This window comes from Cygnus atratus, chromosome 5, assembly GCF_013377495.2.
Source record: "Cygnus atratus isolate AKBS03 ecotype Queensland, Australia chromosome 5, CAtr_DNAZoo_HiC_assembly, whole genome shotgun sequence".
Lineage (NCBI taxonomy): Eukaryota > Metazoa > Chordata > Aves > Anseriformes > Anatidae > Cygnus > Cygnus atratus.
The window spans coordinates 29,512,190-29,532,241 of NC_066366.1; the positions used below are offsets into that span (position 1 = coordinate 29,512,190).

Here is a 20,052-nt window from a genome sequence, read left to right on the forward strand (position 1 = left end):
AATGGGAATGTTTAACACACTGGGTTTATTGCCATAGAATTTAAGTGAAGTGCTATCACTCCTCTGGGGACTGATAAGGAATCACAGCCATGAACCAGAGGCCACATCATAAAATGGCTCAAGTTGGAAGGGGTCTCAAAGCTCACCTAGTTCCAACCCCCTGCCATGGACAGGGACGCCACCCACCAGACCAGGTTGCCCAGGGCCTCATCTAACGTGGCCCTGAACACCTCCACAGATGGGGCATCCACAACCCCCACAACCTCTCTGGGCAACCTGTTCCAGTGCCTCATCACCCAACTGCGACGTAGCTGCTATTTAATTGCTATTTATTATACTGTATGATTAAGCTATTTAACTCGGTCTGCAGTGCGTAAGAGCCCACAGTGCAGATGAGGGTCCTTCAAACCGGCCCATTGCTGACAGCCTCGACAGGCACCGCAGGGAGAGCACACTTGTACCATCAGGGTACCCTTGAGGGAAGATTCAAGCGTGCTACCCCGATGGTAGAAAGACAGCACGCCGTTACTTGCTATCACAGCTCTCAGCAGAAACAAAATCTCAAGGACTTGCACTCCAACACCTTCATGAGACATGAAGATAAACTTTAGGTAAGCAACTAAAAATAGCATCTCCACAGAGGTGTACATCTCTGGAGTTACACCCTGCACTACTGCCACAGAAGACTCTTATTCTGTAGTCCAGTGAGCAAGTAGATTGTTACTCCAAACAGCTTTCAAACTAACAACACCAGCTCTAAAGTGAGCCTCAATCCTTGCAAAGGGCAGAGAGGTTTATAACGTTAAACTTGGAAATCCAATTCAACAGCAACCAACCTTACCACCTGTCCAAATCATTGCTTCTATAAAAAACAAAAACAAAACCAACACCACAGCCCTTTAGCATATTAAAAACTCACTGCAGGGGAACAAGTTCTATTCCGTCATGAACATATGGTTGCTGACTTGAGAGAACAGAGGTAGTGCGCTCCTGTCAGTGCAGCAGAAGGGTAAGACAAGGGTAAAGGGGGAAGGTGCAACTCCGTAACTGCTCCTGAACCATCCCCGGCCAAGAGAAACGTAATAGGGCAGGAAGGTTGCATTTACAAAGACTGCGAAAAAGCAGGCAAAAAAAAAAAAAAAACAGACAAAACAGGAGAGAAACTGAGCCTTCAAGAATTTCTGAAGAAATGGTTCTTCACAACTACCTCAAAGGCAAAACCCACTAAACATTTGCAGTGTTTTCTGCATATGAGGGAAGAAAAATCTGTGCTGTTCCAGCAGGAAGGAAAGCACCCCCACTGCCCAACCTAGTCCCTTCACAGTTCCAAGGGCAATGCTATGAATTACTGAGTTTTTTACTTAAATGCTTTCAAGGAGACAAAGAATGAGAAAAGAAGGTATTAGTTGTATTCCTTGGAGATATGTCCTAAATAGGACAAAGCATCTTTTTTACTCTTTTCACTTTCTAGAACCACCTACTAATCTGATGATTTATCTTCGCCCCCCCCGCCCAAGCCTTATTCTTGCCTGAATTGTCAATATTGATAGAGAAACAGGATTTAGTAACAGTCATTCCTTACTGTTTCTCTCTCCACAACTGTACACAGCACCTAAAATAAGCAGAGATGAAACGGCTTGAAGCCTGGCTCCAAAGACTTCAAAGCAACACTGAAATTATGAACAAGCCAACCCCTTCATGCCTTCAGCATCACACCTTAATCAAGCAACTCTCAGGCCCAAAAATCCAAATTCATATAAGACTCATTCGGGTATGTTTTAGAACAGATTTTTTAAGGAAGTAAATAGCAAGTGGGAACCGGATAACACAAATTAACATAGAGTCTCTTTCACATAAAAAAAAAAATAATGACTTTTGGTTAGGAGCAAGGAACATATTGTACAAGTATTAGCAGTGAATCAACACCGCGGAAAGCAACCGTGTCCTATCCAGCAACGTCTCCTTAAGGGTGTTCTTGAAGGGAGAGCCCCCAGAGCCTCCACCACTGCCTAACCACGAAGCTTCATTCATTTCGTGAAAATTCACCAGCCCCTAGAAACGCAGCGCTTAACCAAGGGAAACAGCTCCTGGCACCAACGGAACGCTACCACGGCGATCTAGCTTTGCTCTCCCCGGAGAGACCGATGAGCCTGGAAGACAGAAGGGCGCCGGAGGGGTGGGAAAAGGGCCGGGCCTTCCCCGCCGTGCTGGTGCCGGGCTCCCCAGGGCCCGCGGCAGGGCCAGGCCGGGGCCTCCCCCGCTCCCACCGCGGTTCCCGTTAGGGCCACACAGGGACCCCCCCCCCCCCCCGGTGCCCGTCCTCCTTACGCTGTATGGCGGGGGGCGGCGGGTATCGGGCCCGCAGCTCGGGGCCGGCCCCCTGCACGCCGCTGCTCACGTAGTTGCTGGGGAAGATGCCGACGCGCTGGTCGATCTTGCCCGTCCACCAGCCCTCGTCGCCGGACACCTGCGAGTCCCGGGACAGCACCTGCACCACGTCCCCCGGCCGCAGGCTCAGCTCGTCCTCGCCGCACGCCTCGTACTCGAAGACGGCCGTCCAGAGCGGCCCGCCGCCCGCCGCCTCCCCGCCGCCGCCGCCCGCGCCCTCCGCGCCCGGCGCTCTCAGGGGCTCCATGGCCAGGCTGCTCCATAGGGGGGGCCGCCCGCGGCAGCCGGGCGCGGCGGGGGGCGGCGGGGCCGGGCGGGCCGCCTATTGTTCATACGGCCCCAGCGCCGCCGACTGCCGGGGGTCGGGGGCCCGGCGCGGGGCCGCCTCAGCCCAGCGCGGGGAGAGGCGAGGCCGGGCAGCGCCTGCCGCCGGGCCGCCGCCACCGCGGCCGCGTCCCCCGCCCCGGCCGCCGCCGCCGCCGCCCGCCGCCGCCGCGCATCCCGGAGCCACCTGACTCTCTGGCAGCTTCGGCGGACGGAGGGGAGGGGCCGCTCCGGCTCCTCGCCGCTATTGGGCGCCGCCGCCGCCCGTCAACGCTTCCTCGCGGCCGATTGGGGGGTCCTCGCCCGCTCGGCCACGCCCATCCACCCCCCTCGCGCCGGAGTCTCGCACTCACCGGCGGCCTCGCGATTGGCCCCCGCCCCGTCAGCCGTCGCTTCCGATTGGCCGCGCGGCCCCTGTCAGTTAAGCGCCCCGAGGCCCGCCCACCCCGCCGCTTCTCATTGGCTGCGGAGGGGAGCACGACGCGGGGAGGGCTGAAGGCGGAGCGCCCCGAGGGGGCGGGGCCACCTTCTCCGGCCGGCGGCGCCGCTGGCCAATGGCAGGGCGGCCTTGGCCGTGGGGCGGGGCCGGACCTGCGCGCGGCTGGGGTTCACGGGGGGGTGCGGCCCCCCGGCAGGGGGCGGGCGAGCGGCCGTGTTTCCCCCGCGCCGCCATCTTGCGCCGTGAGGCGCCGCGGCCGCTGTGGCGCTGACAGAGTGATGAGGGCCTTAAGAAGAGTGTGATCTGAGTTAACGATGTCACTCAGAATCCTTATTGGTGCCTGTAAAAAGCACGTCCATCCACTGAAGCTTAGTAACAAGTATTTCAGAGAACCTTGCATGGAACTGAAGATTTTCAAGTGCCTTTCTTTTTTCACAAAATAAACAGCCTTTATTTCTGACAGAAAGCAAATACACCTTGCCTAGAAAGCAGACATATCGATAACCTTATTTTACAAATGAATTGAAAAGCAAAAAGTATATATGCTTGAGTTCAGAACACTTAAATGTGACATGTAGGATTTAGGCATGTTTCAATACTAGTTTCCAAATTAGACTTGTCTAATTAGTGTAAGCTTATCCCACATTACTGAGCCCAGTCACAGAATGGCGAAGATTGGAAGGTACCTCTGGAGATCACCTGGCCTCCCCCTGCCAAGCAGGGCCACCTAGAGCAGGCTGCACAGGATGGCATCCAGGCGGGTGAGGAGTATCTCCAGAGAAGGAGACTCCACAGCCTCTCTGGGCAGCCTGTGCCAGTGCTCTGTCACCCTCATGGTAGAGGAGTGTTCCCTCATATTCAGATGCTGATGCTGAAAGGAACTTCCCCGTCCTGTGTCATGCTTGACCTGCTTTCCTGATTCCACCAGTAGTGACTGCGTGGCTCTAGAGTTGTTTCAGCTCATTTATCTAGCTGAAAGCTAAGCCACCAAGGAAAGGCAGTGAGATTTCAATCAGCTTTTCAGGTTGATCTGACTCACGTTAGGACTGTACATACACACGATCATTAAAGCTGGCACAATGTGGGGAAGCAGGACAGGATGGGGAAGGGGCAGCAGTCCTCTCCCTTTCAGCAACAGCCTGCATTTTGAAGCTGAGGGTTAGAAAATAGCTGTATTTTAATTTTTGGAGTTCAAATAACAGATGATTGAGATGAAATCTGAAGGGCTGTTTTTAATGTCCCTATTTAAAAACAGCCACAGTTGCATGCAATACTTTTCTGTGCAATTATATTTAAGGAAAAATAATGTTGTTGTTTTTTTTTTTTATAAAAAAGCATACAAATATAGTTCAAAGTGGATATTGCGCTTTAAAAATTGTAGTTTAAAAATTCTAGTGAAACATAACAAAATAGAGGTCTCCTGTCTTTCATCTGTTTAAAACTTATTTAGATCACCGCTGTAGAACACTGAAAGCTTTAAAGTAGAGAGTTATATTACTGATGGTGAAAACGATGAGAGAAAAATGGACTTCAGTCCAGGCTCAGGTTGTCTGCCGCAGCGACCTAACAAGACAGAACCCTGCCCTCTTGTGGAATGCCTTGGTATTGTGATAAACAGTCGTCTCGTAAAAGAGATCTTGCTTTTTTGCCCTCTTTTTCTTTTCTGCCCCCTTTTTCTTTCCCTGCGATGTGTTTGTTTCTACGGAGACGGTCTCGCTTGCTCAGGGAGCCCAGAACAACAAGTGCCTGGAGCTGGGAGAGTGTCCAGGGAAATGCTCTGGAAGAGCCCTGATAGGTTTTTACCATTTTCACAGATTTCTCTTGGCATCTTTAACCAGCCGTGTCAGAAAATGGTTTCTGAATGAAAAGATTTGGCCAGATTGGAAGGGCTGTTCTTGTGATCAAGGTAAAAAGAAGGATCAGTAAATGTTAAGTTAATATTTCCGTGACTGCCAAAAGGAAGAAGAAACAAACAAACAGATTTTTAGAGGAGAAAAAAAAAAAAAAAAGCCATTCTATTCCTAGTTCTTGTTTTAAGAAGCTACGGAAAGTGATCTGCTGACTCCATTCCATCATTCATATATATTTAGGACATCCATCTCAGCTTTTGCCTTATCTTCTCTGGAGTATGCAGACTACTAAACTAGTACTTTTTCTTTGAACTAAAACCTTTCCTCCCCCTTCACTGGACCTAGCTGCTCTGTAACACCATCTTACTACTGTGCCAGCCCATAGTTATAAAACTACATTGTATATCAAAAACTTGGCACTCTAGGCTCCTAGTCTGTGGGCTCTGTGACGGCAAAAATCAAGATGTTACAAAAAAACAAACAAACAACAAATTTGAAAAAAAAAAAAAAAAAAAGGAGAAGATCCAAAAGGAAGAAAAAGTACTGGAACAGAAACAGTCAACAGTACAAGACCACTACTGTTATACCAACTATAGCTTTGATGAAAGCACATCTCTACCAGCACAGTACATAAGTATAAAACATTAAGGAGATGCTCCTTGGTGTGTCTCCTTAGTGCAGCTCGCTCCTTTTACATTCCATGGTCATTCATATTTGCATCTTAAATTACCTCAGCACTAATGCTCTCATTCCCAGAGATGTATCTCAGCTGTGTTCCATGGTTATATCCACAGATAGAGCCACATAAAGCACTCTGGAGATGTGTCTTATGCCAGTAGACAGTTATTTGATCAATCGCTGATAATGTCTCCTCAAATAATGTAATCTCTACTGACAAATTGATTCTTCTATCACTATAAATTGCCCCTCTGCATGGCTGTAAAACTGGACTGTGTTTTTTTCCCACTTTAGAAAAGAACTGCTTTGCGAATGTCACTGCAAGGGAGAAAAGTAAGCCACTGGCAACATCAGCTTTGGAAACTGTGCTGTGCTGGCTAGGAGCATGGCTGTGAATCTGTGTCTTTAGCATCTGAGTCAGTAGAAGAGAGAGTTCTGCTCTGCTTCATAAAATATATATGCTAATCTCCCAGATGGCTGTATCTTCTTTTTTTCATAGAACAGATGACCTGAAAATAAAACAAGACTAAAAATATTGGATAGTGGAAATTCTGGGATAAAAATCTCGGACTTTCCTATGGATTTCACAGACAGATTCAGCTTTTAAATTCACAGGTCATAGTATAATTTCACACATGCCACATAGCACTGATACATTTATCAACATCCATAGAAGAAAAAATAAAACAGAGAGAGACTTTCAAATGAGCTTTCTGCCTACACTAAAACATACACAGTTAACATAAATTATGTTTAACTTTGGTTTAGTAATGATGTCCATTTACACGCAGTGTATTGTTCCAATCTAAGCTGCATTTATAACCATTATCATTGGTCAGTTGCCACTCTCACAGAGGAGCACCAGCACTGCCGCACAGGTAACATCGTGTCACAGTTTTGAAAATGTATGGAACAATAATATAACCAATTTGAATATGGGATCTGAGATCAATGCAATGCAAATGCTCCCACTGGAGCTCAGCAAAGACACTAAAGCAAACCTCTCAGGAATAAGCCCTGAAATCTTTTAAACCACTGGTAGCCTTGATCTTCCTTTTTTTATTGCATGTGAAAATTGAAGCAGCAGCATGATACACTTCAGTGGCACCACCAGCATATGGTTCAGCACTCCCTCAGCATGTTCAGCTTCCTACCACAATGCCAGCACTGCCCCTGGCACCTTGGCTTCCCCTTGAGGCCTTCAGCCCAAGGAAGGACCAAGTCTCCTTTGTGAGGGCAGTGAGGTTTTGTTTGGAAGTAACAAAAACAAGATCAAAACCAAGATATGAACTAGCCCATGGTTTTGTTTAGGTTTTAAGTTTGTCAAACAAAGTGTATGGGACAGTTTTCAGGTTGCTGAAGCCATCCTTGAATAGTTTCAGAAACACAACACAAAATGAAGAATCCTGCATGTGAACTCAAACCATAGCAGATGGATGAAGACTTTGTTCCTAATTCTAATGGTGCTTTAGCATTACAACATACAAAGACCTGCAACATCCATTAGAGATACCAGTATTCATATCCAAATCATAAATTTATACTCACACCATAACTCTAATAAATCTCCATTACAAAGTAATGGAGATAAAATAGATAGCCTTTTCCTTTGGAGTAAAATAATCCTTTTGTTTATTCATGTTGATGTTTTGTTTTGTTTTGTTTTTCTTTCATGTGTATTCAGTAAGTTAACTTACTATTCAGAATAACAATTCAATCTAAAATAAGACCAGATAGGTCAGTGCAGTAGTAACTGGTTTTATTCATGTTATTTTGCAGGAATAGGCTACATTTGCCTGCTCTCTCCTTTTATTTGAAATCACAGTTTAAATTCTTAGAAGAATTAGTCAGAGCAGCCTCTTTCAAAAAATGTATCACTCTTTACTGGAAAATTTTCTGTCTACATTTTCCTATATTGTGTCTACCCTATACCTAGTGACTAAGCTCAGATATGATTTTGTATCCATCTAGTACTTCATAAGGCAACTGGAAGGGGATTTCCTTGTACTTACATGGAAATGGACCTAATTCTATTTTGATCTTTCAGTAAGTGGGCAGAAAGACACATAATGTTTTTATTCAAATGCCATCTCTTAGTACTGGCAGCACCAGATCCATGGATGGCCAGAGACATCAGCTCATTGAGCACAAATTTCATGTTACACTATTGCAGCTATCTCAAGGCATGTACCTTTACATTCCAAAATTAATTTACTTTATCTATTTACTTTTTTTTCTTTCCCTAATCACTGGGCTCTGGTTCTGCACACTGTAAAGGCACTGTGCAGCTCTTTACACTTGAAGCTTTTGTAAAGTATGAGAAGTATGATTCATGGAGGTATCCTACACAAATCAGCCCCAGACTGCAGACTGCTGAGTGCCTTTTACTCTAATTGGTACCTGAGTGGTTTTCAAAAGATAATATTAAACAAAATTAACTCCTGAAGGATACATGCCTCCTAATTTCTTATGGTGTTGTATTTTGCCTCCAAATGAACGGCTGTTGAAAGGCCCTGTGTGATAGGCTTTCTTCACATGAATATTCCTCAAGCATAAGTTTTCCTGCTCTGCTGGTGGTAGCATCTAGAATTTTGTAGCACAGGGAAGTGGAGAGCCTCAGCGTCTGTTCCCAAAGGTCTCAGTTAAGACTGTAGAAATTTTCAGTTTATGCATAGATAAGTAATTATTAGACCTTTCTTGAAGTCAGCTTTGACACTTCTATTCAAAACAAGTTAAGACAACTTTAAAGGAAGAAGGGATTTGAAAAAGGGTCATAATAAAAGGTTTTACAATTCTTATTTTTTTAATGTCTATTTTTCTGTAACTTACATCAAACTAATGGCAAATGGGGTAAAGATGAGCCAGGACTCAATAGAATGAGCTATGTAATTCACTCACAGCTTTAATGCTTGTTAAGCATTCACCTCAAATTCATGCCAGCAAAGACTACTCCACAACAGTATCCACTCTTGTTAGATTCCACAGTGCTGCTATGGCAGGCTGAAAGGCTTGAAGCCTCTAACACAAGCAAGCGCCTACCTGGGATGGTGGACAGGTGCCTAGTGGCATTAAAAATCTGACCCGAATCCACCATTTTATAATAAACTTTAGGAAAGCCTAGTATGCTATTTGCTCGATTTTTTTTTGAAAGCATATGTAAAATGTGTTACAGTGAGACCATTTTGATAGCTACAAAAAGTTTATTTCCCCATTTTCACAGTTATCCTTTCTAGTACAGAGTAGTAGCTTCTTCACTGCAAGCAAAGAATTCGAGTAAAAGCAGTAAGAAATGATTAATTTTATTGAATAATAGTACATGAATTGTTTTGTCTGTTTCCAGCAGAAGGCATCCATCGTTAAACTGACAAATTTTCGCTTTCCCGCACACGCCCCCTGAGGGCACTGGGCCGGGGCTGGGCCTGCCCTGGGCCGGAGCGCGGCCCGAAGCCGGGGCCTCGCGTGGCGGCGTTTGGCCGGCGCCGCGCAGTGCCGCCGGGGGGCGCCGCGGAGCCGCGGCCGGTGGGGCCCGGGGGGCCGGTGGTGCTGCCCCCGCCTGGGCCGGGCCCCGCCTGCGGCCTGCGCCCCGCCGGCCGACCAGGCTTCGCATCGGCATCGCAACAATCTCGTCCCCTGCCTCATATGCCGCCTGTTAAACGCGGTTTTATTTTTCCATTCTGCGGTAACAACGAAGAAATTCTTGCCCGAGCTATTTTTGGTCCTGCTGGAGCCACACGCTGCTTCCTCAGGCCTCAAAGCTCATTGTTTTTATTCACTCACATGAAACAATTGCAGGCCTCATAGAACATATTTGTTTTCCAGTTCCTGAAACCATTATCACCTTTTCCTGTTCCCCTTGAGAAAATGGGCCCTTGGTACTCGGCCAGGTTGCATTATTTAATTTCCTGCACACGTTGGGTGAAATCATGACAAAGGCGGGCACTTTTACTGAAGGGAAACAAAACCACAGAAAGAATGTGGAAGAAAACCTTACTATGGAGGAAAAAAAAAAAAAAAGGAAAAAAAAAAAAGCAAGTTGCGTAACCCTGGAGGAATGAGGCAGCGTGAGTCACGGCACACACAGGCTCCAGGCTCCTTGTCTGGCCGAGTTCTTGCCCATTGTGGGGAGGTTTCCAGGCCCAGTCTGCATCCGCAGCAGTGAGCCGTGCTGGGGGGATAGCATCAAATATAGAAGGGTGTATCGAGCTCACGGCTGCCCGCAACAGAAGCATTAAAACTCTCCTTACCTGCATTTTATTGCTAACGACACCACTCAGTCCAGCCTCATCTAGGTCCACCAGGAGGCTTGGAAGATGGGAAGACAGACTCCCCTCAACACTGTGCCTCCTCGGCAGACCTCTTCCCATGGTCCATACTTCTTACTTCTCTCACCATAGTTTTCTTCCAGTTCCTGTTCAGTACAACTCCTTTCACCCTCTGAAATTGGAGTTTAGTTCATCTCTTTCCTGTTTGCCTTCCGGTTTAACCTTTTTAGTCTATGGAACTTCCATGTGCCGTTACAAATTGTGGTAGTTCTGTAAGGGTGAGAAAAAAAGAGACACGTTTTTGGGATGTAAACTTGTTTATCTTCCTTAAAAACTGTGCAGGATAATTAGTTTTCATTTTAAATTTGAATTAATCGTAATTCAGATGTAACTACATGCACATCTAGGACTTTCGGCTCTTATCCTCAGCTCTGCTACCAATTGATTCAGAGAACATGACAGTTCCCAGGTTTATATCCACAACAACCAAATAATTCTCAGCACACTTTTATCCTTATTTTGGATAGAAGTGTTAGAAAGAAAGACGACAAAGAGAATGGCAGTTGCTATCTTATCAGCAGGAAGAAGAAGTGAGGTGTTGTTATAAAGGATAAGCTCTCAGTAATGCACTCTCTCTTCTTCCTGTAGACTACACAAGGCCACACACTGCCTGTGCAGCCACCTCCTACATAATTTCCTTGAAGGTCAATCTAGCTAACTAAATTTGATGGATTTTCCGGATATATCAGTCCCACTCCTACTAAACACTTCTAGCCTGGAGCTGATGTTCTTCCATCACTCCATTAAACTCAGTCCCTTGCAATTTATCTGTTGTATTTATGAGCAAATCTGACAATGCGAAGCATGTGTTTCAGAGTTTATGAGATGATGGGTTTCACAGAACCGGGAGATGCAATTAGCTATGTGCATCTGACAGCAACTCCTAGCAGGCCTGCCAATCACAAAGAAGCCGTTTTGAGAACGTATATGTTGTTTAGATCTGTTGTCAGGCATGACGCATTAGGGAGGCTAGTGAAAAGTTGGATGATTATGAACTCTGAACTGTTCACTTGTGAGACACAGATCCTACAGACCTTCTGTGTGGGAGAAAAAAAAAAAAGAAAAAAGAAAAAAAGAAAAACAACAACAACAAAACTTGTTTGCAGTTTCCTGATGTCAATAGAAATAACAGCTGTGAATAAAGATGCTTTTTAGTTATTAGCTTGCAAAATTATGCCTGAAGCTTTGACTGGCATCTTTTTTCTTTTTTCTTTTTTTTTTTTAGTTTAGAATGTTCTGCTCATTTTCTATCATATGCCATGTATAGATTTACAAGAAAGCATGTAGTTGCATTGGTACTAACAAAACTGTGAAGCAGCAGCGTGTACCAGAAATTCAAAATTCAGTCCAAGAGTCAAAGTACTTTGGCCACCTGTGCTTAATTGTGCTGTTACCACAGCAAGACTGCTTTTCATATGATTTGTGTAACACTCAGTATTGAATTAAATCTTGGAAGTACATTCTCTACTGCAAAATAGCTTTTTGTGGTTCAAATACTGTTTGCAAGAAAACCTCCTCTTGTCATGTCACATGCTGAAACAATGGCAAAAAGATAAATCACTCAAAATCTAATTTTAACTGCTGCAAATTTTGCAATAGCTTCACTAATTCCTATAAAGTTTATATATTTTTTTTGACAATGTACTTGCAGATATCTTATAGATTTCTGATGCAACCTTCCCTGGCATTCCTGGGTTCTATAAGTCTAATGAAGCAGGGTATGAATCTCTCCAAAAGGGTTGCTTACTCCACCCTTCCTTTGTTTCAAAGTCATTTCTGATTTTTCGCCTTTAGGGTTATTTTTAATGTTAGATCATTTCCATTGTTTATCTCCAGAAAAGCGTTTCCAGACCATTTTGCAGTCATCACTATTCTGGGAAGGCCTATGAACAGATAAAGGTTATATGTTTCCCAGGAAGATGTGGTCAGAAATTTATGAGTAACTGCCATCAGCATCACACACCTCTGCCTAATTCCTTTGCTCTTTAACAGTTTTCTCCCTATTCATTTTCAATGCTAAATCCATCAAAGATTTCCCTGGGGGCTGAATATATCTTTCCATGCCAAGGTCTGATAAAGAACGCACCAAGGAAATAAATAGGCTAATGCTTTTAATGTGGACAATGCTCTGGAGCCAAACTCGGAGCCAAGAGCCTAGCAGCTGCACAAGGCATCCCTACAAGTGGCCTCAGGAAACACAGATCCCTCTGGATGCCTGAAAATCCCTAGGAATTTGCCATAAAAGATTTACGAGCTGCTCCATGATGGGCATCCCTCATTCCTGAGCAAATGGTCAGGAAGGAACTCTGCCAAGGGTTGTTCCCTCTTAGATACACCCTCTAACAGAGTCTCTTGTGGGGATGGACCAAGAAGTAGTGTTTGTAGGAAAACCCTTTGGCTGGCCAAGACTTGGAATGAACCTGCTTGCGGTTCTCTGATCTGTAAACACCACCGCTACTTGATACGAAGCGGGGAACAATCTCATGTGACAAACAAATATAGAGGAGGAATGAATAGCCTGAGTTTCATCCCACTGGCTTGCCTCTGTACCAAGAAAAGGCTCGCAGTATTAATGCCTTTACAAAGGAACTAAGTGTTGTATCTATATATGTGCACGAGCACACATGAGCATGTATGTGTGCTCTGTGTTCACAGGGATCATCTTGCTGGGTTGTAGCAAAAAGGTGTCTGAAAGTAGGGGGTGCAAGAAGTCGAGTTTAATGAGTGTATATTTATGTTCTATATATGTATATATGATTTCTTTGACAGTAAGAGCTTCCTCCTAAATAAACTTAATCTGAAATGTTGTTTATGGAGGGTAGGTTAAAACCAGTTGCCCACTGAAGGGCTGCAACAAATCTATTCAGCCAGCAGGGGAGGGAGAAGATCTTTGTAGTTGCTGTTGTTTTCCTGATGAATAATTATGCCACCTCCAGCTAGCTGCCAAAGACCCTTTCTTTAAAAACCATATGTCCTCTCTAATAAAGCTCTCATCACACCTCCTTCAGGCTTGCCTCGCTCTGCTGTACTTATGCCTGATTTCATTTGGTTTCTACTGCGGCGTGGCTGTAGGATGATGGCTTCCCTAAGCTAGTGCTTAGTGAAAATGTGGCCTAGAGAAAAAGGAACGACTGTCTGGGACAGCCTGGGTCTGTGCTTCAGTGATTCATGGAATGCTGCTCACTGGGTAGCTCAGATGGGTTTTCTTTTTAAATAGCTCTTTAAAGGGTTGCTGGAATGCAGGTTACGTTAGAACTGCCATAAAGTGGCAGTGTTTCAGGGCACTCCCCCCCAGATTAATCATTTTCACATTCTGAAATCTGTCAACTGGTACCTTCAGGCATTGCCAATTCAAGCAAATGCAAAAATAGTAGTCACAACACCTCAGGGGATGATTTCATCAGATCTTCTACACTAAGCAGGTCGGACTTGCTCAATATTCATCTGGGAGACCTCCAGAGAACAGAAAGAAGAATACAGGAAGGAGCAGATTTTGTGATGCGGCTGAGATCTCATGCCAGTATAAATCATAAGACATCTCTGGGAATTTAAACTTGGTTGCTCAAAAAATGGCACTGCTTCTTTGGAGGCTGACCTATATTGGTGATGAGGCAGCGTGTGACTAAAGATGCTACCGTCCAAAAGGGATTTCAGACTGAGATCCTGTAGTTCTTTTCTCAGATTCAGGTTGTTAACTATGGCCGCATTCCATCTCAAGGCAATGAATTACATACTGTTTCCAATAGTCTTGAATGTCAAAATTATTCTTCACACCTCCTACTAAAGCACACAGTCACTGCCATATTCCACTTCAGACAAGGCTGTATTCACTGAGGAGCCTTACATACGCAGTTAGTAAAGGCGTTGAAATCAGACAGAAATGTAAAGTGTTCTGTTTATTCAGAATGAAGCTGAAATCGAAGAGAGATCCAGGGAAACTGCCGAGGCATCAGGGCCTCGGAACTAACCTGCCTGAGCAGGCCCTTGTACTTGTATGAAATCCAGTCAAGTGAAATTGTGACTTATGTTCCTAATAACATGAACCTACAACATTTCTGCCTTGCAATGCCACTCATTCTGCAGATATCCTCATCTCCCACAAATGCACGTTACGCTCAGCTTCTTCCCAGGCCTCACCACAAAGTCACAGCTTCCTCCATAGCTCCCTGCAATAATATCCCCACCCCATGTTCTCTGTCCACATATATTTAGCCCGTTAGCTGTGCAAGACATAATCCGTGCTGTGGATAACATGAAGTTACATGCCAGTTGATAAGGCAGCCATTTTATGACTGTTTTCCAAACTTTGCCCACACTGCCTCTTTGGGGGCCCTACTTTTGATCTCTTTTCATTACCCCGAAATTTGTAGGCATTTTATTTTATTTTATTTTTAAATTTTCCCTTTCTGACAATTGGTTTAAAACTGAAACCCTCTCCTAGGCTGGGGCTCACCAGTTCTATAAGAGCAGCATTCTTAGAGAAACAGCTAAAAAGAGCCATGAGAGAGAGGAAATCCTTTAAATGGAGAAAATGGTCTTGGCTGGACTCATCCTCATGCTATGAGAGCTTTGTACTTCAGACAGAGAGTTTTAACTGCAAACAAAGATCTTAATTAGAATTTTATCCCAGTGGCATCATGAATCATTGTTTGGGAGAAATTTCTTACAGTGAGGCACCGCTGTGCTGTACTTTAAAGAATGTGGTATAAATGCTGCTAAAATACTGACAGCTTAGTGTTTGGATTTTCTAATTTTAGCCTTGTTTATTATGTTTCATCTCCATGGCGTTTTTAGGCGATTCTTGTACCAGTAACGCTAGTAGATGCCTCTTTGTTCACAGAGACCTTGCAGTCACAGGGACACTGATGACACTTCTCTGCATGATCTCTGCATGGACACGTACACAGAATTAGATCCCATAATATGAAAGTGGATGCTGCCACAATTTTCTTGCAAGAAACACTACCAGAACCATCCTTAGGAAGAAATTTCCTCTTCAAACTGCACTCTGTCTCTAGCAATGGGAGTGTTAAGCCATTCAAAGTGATTTTTCAACCATGTTGAAGCAGCTGGAAGAGGTTAGCATAATGAGACTGGGGCCCACCTAGCTGCTGAAAAGGTGTATAGAGGGAATTTCTAGCTGACAAGGAGAAAGGAGTGGAGATGAAGATAGTGTTGTTCTGGTAGCAAGTTACAAAAGGTCTCTATCAACAAGTTAGTAAGAATTCTTTTTTTTCTTAGCTCTTATGGAGCTTTTTGGTCTGCGTGGATCTATTTTACATGTTTTCCACCTTTCAGCACTCCCTGATAACAAAAACTGATGTAAGAGCTCTTCTTTGGGGGAGAATCTCACTTTGGTCTGTGTATTTGTCTTGAGAAAACCACAGGGCTCAGAATGTGCAAAAAGCACTTACATACTCAAAAGGTGCAGCAGGCAGCTGAGACAAACTGCAAGGACAGGATTAATAGCACAGTGAGCTTTGTGGTTCAGCTGTTTGCAGGCCAGTAATTAGCATCCTCCACTCACTTTATTGATCTCTCCCTAAGCAGCACTGTGAAATACTACAGAGAGCCCTATTAGTCATAGAGGTAGTTGGGGGGAATGACACCTTTTTTCCCCCCTTTCTTGGTATTTGAGGGGAAGAAGGGTGTTCTTCCACCCTGAGGGAGAGGGAATGGTGCGATCTGTGCCCGTGTTTGCCTGGAGAGGGTGCTTCCTGGAAGGGGGCAGCTGGACCTGGGAGGGTGTGTTGTACAGTGACCATGATACAGGTGGGTGCAGGCTGTATCCTGGCACGCAGCTGGGACTGCACTTTGTGATGTGAATAATAACCTGCCAGCACAGCAGGGAGAGGAGGTCTCCTGGTATGTAACCTTCCTGCTGGTAAATCCTGCCTGATCTGCACCGAAATGCTAGAGAATGTGTGTGCTTCTCCTGGTGTCTCTGAAGGGGCTATGTTCCAGTTGGGAGTTGGAGTAGTGTACAAGACTGATTGCAATGTGATCCCTTTGTAAGGCTGAATCCGGTGTGACTTCTCACAAAATGTTTTGTTGAACTGGGGAACAGAGCTGCTGGGGAGGGAGTATGGTCTGTGAAAGGATCTGGCTCTTGCTTAGAAGTTTAAAAATTGTGAAAATAGCAGATAAGCTGCTATCAGATGTAAACATAATGGCAATGTGCTCCGTGGAGCCTTGCAGTTGGTGAAAACTATTCTACTATAAATAAGAACAAATCTAGAAAAAAAACTCCTGACAGATTTTACAAGAAAACTATCTTACAGTGAAACCAGCTTAACAAATAGTATTGTAGAATGACTTTATGCTTTCTATCACCCTTGTAAGTAAGCCTACTTCTTATTGCTCATATGAGAGGATAAAACACTTTTATTGCCATTTATGATGATACTCTGGGTTCAGATAAACCCACTTCTAACCAGGTCGCAATTTCAGGCAAATGGTGGAAATAAAGTCAGGACATAAAATTGTGCAAAGACAGCTAATGACCAAGAAGCAAATAAATATTTTAACTACTGCTTCTTTAAGAAATCGAAAGTTAGATGTGCTTCTCTCCTAGGCTGATGAATTACATGGTGAATTGGGTTTTGTCTTCTTTAATTTTATTTTTCTGTCAGAATTGTAGTTTTGGATACTGTGTCTGATCAACAGAAAGACATGCGTGTCAGCAAGATCTGAAAGTCGGGGTTGTAATATTGCTGTCTAGGTATAGATCCTGAGACAAGGAATCAATAGGGAGAAGTAAATAAAAGTTGGTGATGAGCCACAAAGGCCTAGTTTGTCAATCTTCATCTGAAAACAAACACTGTGCCCAACATGGAGACTAGAAGTACCAGCTGTCCTAATTGCAAAGTGAGTAAATCAGTGTTTTTCTTATTTTCTGCTGATTGTTTGATTAGCTACTTACAGCTTGGTATCAAACTGTGATGGTGACTTCAATGAAAATTACAAGGAAGTGCCAATCATAAGCTTGTTTCTGGACATAAGAAAAACTGCACCCAATTTAGGTAAAATTTTAAGTTGGTTTCACCTCTTCTCCTAATTAGCTAAGCTACCTTGTCATAAAACTTAGGAATTGTCTTGATAACTAATTTTAAATTTATAATTTGGGGTATTCCACATAAGATGTCTGGTGGGGGGAAAGTGTAAAGCTTAACTTCCTTGAATGCAAAGGTGAAAGAGACTAAAGTACTACTAATGGTCCACAGCATGCTGCAGTATTATTCTTAGAAATGGTAACATGTCGAAGTATTTCTGTGGCAGGTTTCAGTGTTTTGTTAGTCTTGATTAACTTCCCATTCTAGTAATATCACACATTAAAAGAAAAAAAGTGTATTTATAAGATTGGTCAAGAAATTGTCATCACCTCATCTGAGTATTTGGTATAATCTGTGTTCTACTGTGCACCGCATATTGCACTGCCCTGACATTGCAAATGCCCTTTCAATCCACTGGAGTGTGGCCTGAAGTAAAGAAAAACATTGCTGCAAATGATTAATATAATTAATATGATCATTCTTCCTTGGCCAAATCTGAACAGCCACATCTATATCATGATGGCATATGCAAAGAGAACCAATAATATCCATTTGCTCCAGAAGTCTTTGAAATAGGCTGCATTTGTTAGGAGGGCACTTGACTATGTACGTATACTGAGAATGTGAGGAAACTGGATTATTATCTGGCCAAAATAACAGTTGCAGTTTTGAGTCATCCTCCTCCTGTGTAACGCTGGCTTATGCAGCAAAATGACTTCTTTACCTCAGTCTTGGCATACTAAATTATAAAAGAAATGCTCAAGAAAAAATAAGTTGCTCTCCAGTCATCTGACTTAATGCCCTCTTTTAAAAAATTTATCTAAAACTCACGCACTCTTCACCAACGTTGAGTTCTAATTTTCCTAGAGTACATTCTTTTTCTTGTACGGGGAGTAATATCCATCGTCCTAAAGTATTGTAAGGCTAAAGTAGAGTACAGAAGACAAACCAGTTATTTGCTGGATTGCAGAGATTCAATGCATAGACTGAGTCTACTGCTGTTGCAAGATACAGTTTGTTTGTTTGTTTCTCTTAAAAGCTAGTCATTTTTTTCTTACTTTGTTAATGATGCCTACATCTGGCCTCATTATCAGTTTTACCTTCAGGCATGGATGGATTCCAATAATATTATTTCCCATCCTGTGTCTTAATGTTTTCAGCCTGCCTGCATTTAAGTGGCTAAACAATGAAATTTAATTGTCCCCTCAAGCATGTCAGATTCTCTTGCTTATTTTACTGGACTCAGACTAAATATTCCCAGGATCCAGTTCTCTTGAACAGGGCTGTCTGTATTAAACTAGGTTATGCTGCTGTGGATCAGGGTAGAGCCAGTAATATTCTAGGAGCAGGGTTAGGGAATTCCATCTTCTCACACAGGAATACTGTTTAATGTGAATCATTACTGTAAGGCTGAGGCTAATCTCTCCAGATTCAATCAATGGCTCCTAAAGAGAAGCATAAAGGTTTTTACAGCATTTAGTGCAGCCTTCAGACACATTATTAATGAACGTTATCCCTCTTTCCTCCTTTCTGTGGAGAAGGTGAACAGCTTTTATGTAACGTTACTGAAACAGCAGCTGGAAGAACTAACGCCTCCTAATCCTGATGGTTACATTATCACAGTGTATTTATGGGTAACACATCCTAAGAACTTCATCTTTTAACAGCTGTGTTTGTGATTCTAGAAGGTATTTTGGCAAATGATGTCATTGAAATATAGGCTTCATAGTTCTGTTTTCTTCTGAGTCTACTGTAAATGATGTTTGTCACAATTGGCTTTATTCCCAACAGAGGGAATACCTTCTCCTCACCCATGACAGTCCTCTGTGGGTTTTTCTGGTTCTTGTTTTTTCATCCCCCTTTACATCCTTTTTTCCTTTCAGATTTCCACGACATTTGACAGAGTTTAAAAAAAAAAAAAAGTTCCTTTGCAAAATACCATGAGCAGCCACTTATTCAGAAATGCAATATTTGAATAAAAAAGATCAAAATTGTTTGTTTATAACGGGGAAGAGAACCGATAGGGTTGGGGGTTTTGCGTCCATCCCTTCTGCCTACTTTCCTGCTGGGGAAACAAACAAACAAACAAAAAAAACAGATCAACTACATCTGTTTTGAGTCAGTCACTTCTATCTTCTGGTTTTCCAAGAATAGCCAGATGCTGCCATTGGTTAGCTAACTGTTGGGGAGGAAAACACGGGCTGTGCCAGTAGCACAGTCTCTTGAAAACACAGGTCCAAATGTGTGCTCACTGTGAGTCATGACTGGGTGTTTCGCACTGCAATTCCTCCTCAGCACAAGCCCAGAAGGTGATGAGCTCCCGGCCTTATACCTGTTGGAGGGGAGAGGGGCTGGGTGGGGTACAGGACAGAACCTGGGTGGGCTCCTTCTGCCACAACAGCGACGGTATAATAATGTACCCTCAAAGCTAGTTTTCCCAAAATATGACTGGAATCAAGTCGTTTAATGAAGGATCTTCAGCATTATATATCTGTAGGTTGTAAGGTGCTTGGCAGTGCTCTCAAAACCTCTTCCCTAATCTTTCTTTCCACCTGATGCAGGGCTTTGGGGATGTGCTTGTTTAGGGGGAAAGCTTCAGGAGCTGGGACGCAGTGAGCATTAAGGGCCCAACTCTGATTTTGTGTGTGCTGGAAACAGTAAAAGAAGCCCTGTGGCGGGGACAAGGCACTCAAGGTGCTTGGTAAGGTCTGGTATTGACAGGAAATGGAAGTGCTCTGAGAAGGGGGAGGTGGCTATTTTCCTGTAATTTTAGAGAACCAACTGTCCGCGGTCGGACACGGCGACCCCGAAGGCCTTTTCCAGCCAGCCTCATCCCACCGTCCCACATCGTCCCCCCGCCTGCTGACAGCGGCCGCGCCGCCACCCGCCCGCTCCCCCCCTCCCCTCCGCGCCGCCGGGGGGCGCTGTGTGAGGCTCCGCGCAGGCGCGGTGCGCCCCCCGCCGCAAGGGCTGCCGGGCTGCCGGCGGCGCGGGGGCGG

At 44.3% G+C, this 20,052-nt stretch overlaps 1 protein-coding gene across 6 annotated transcripts in view; it reads right to left on the bottom strand.

The window, feature by feature from the left end:
• MAP3K9 (mitogen-activated protein kinase kinase kinase 9) overlaps nt 1-2,635 on the bottom strand; it is a 77,841-nt gene extending 75,206 nt beyond the window's left edge. For all 6 annotated transcript variants that reach the window (XR_007708343.1, XR_007708342.1, XR_007708340.1 and 3 more), the window contains exon 1: nt 2,329-2,635. Coding sequence is in view for 1 of the 6 variants with exons in the window: in XM_035539704.2 (XP_035395597.1) it covers nt 2,329-2,635 (307 nt within the window). In the remaining 5 variants the exon portion in view is untranslated. The remainder of the gene's footprint in view (nt 1-2,328) is intronic.
• Nucleotides 2,636-20,052: the final 17,417 nt, after the last annotated feature.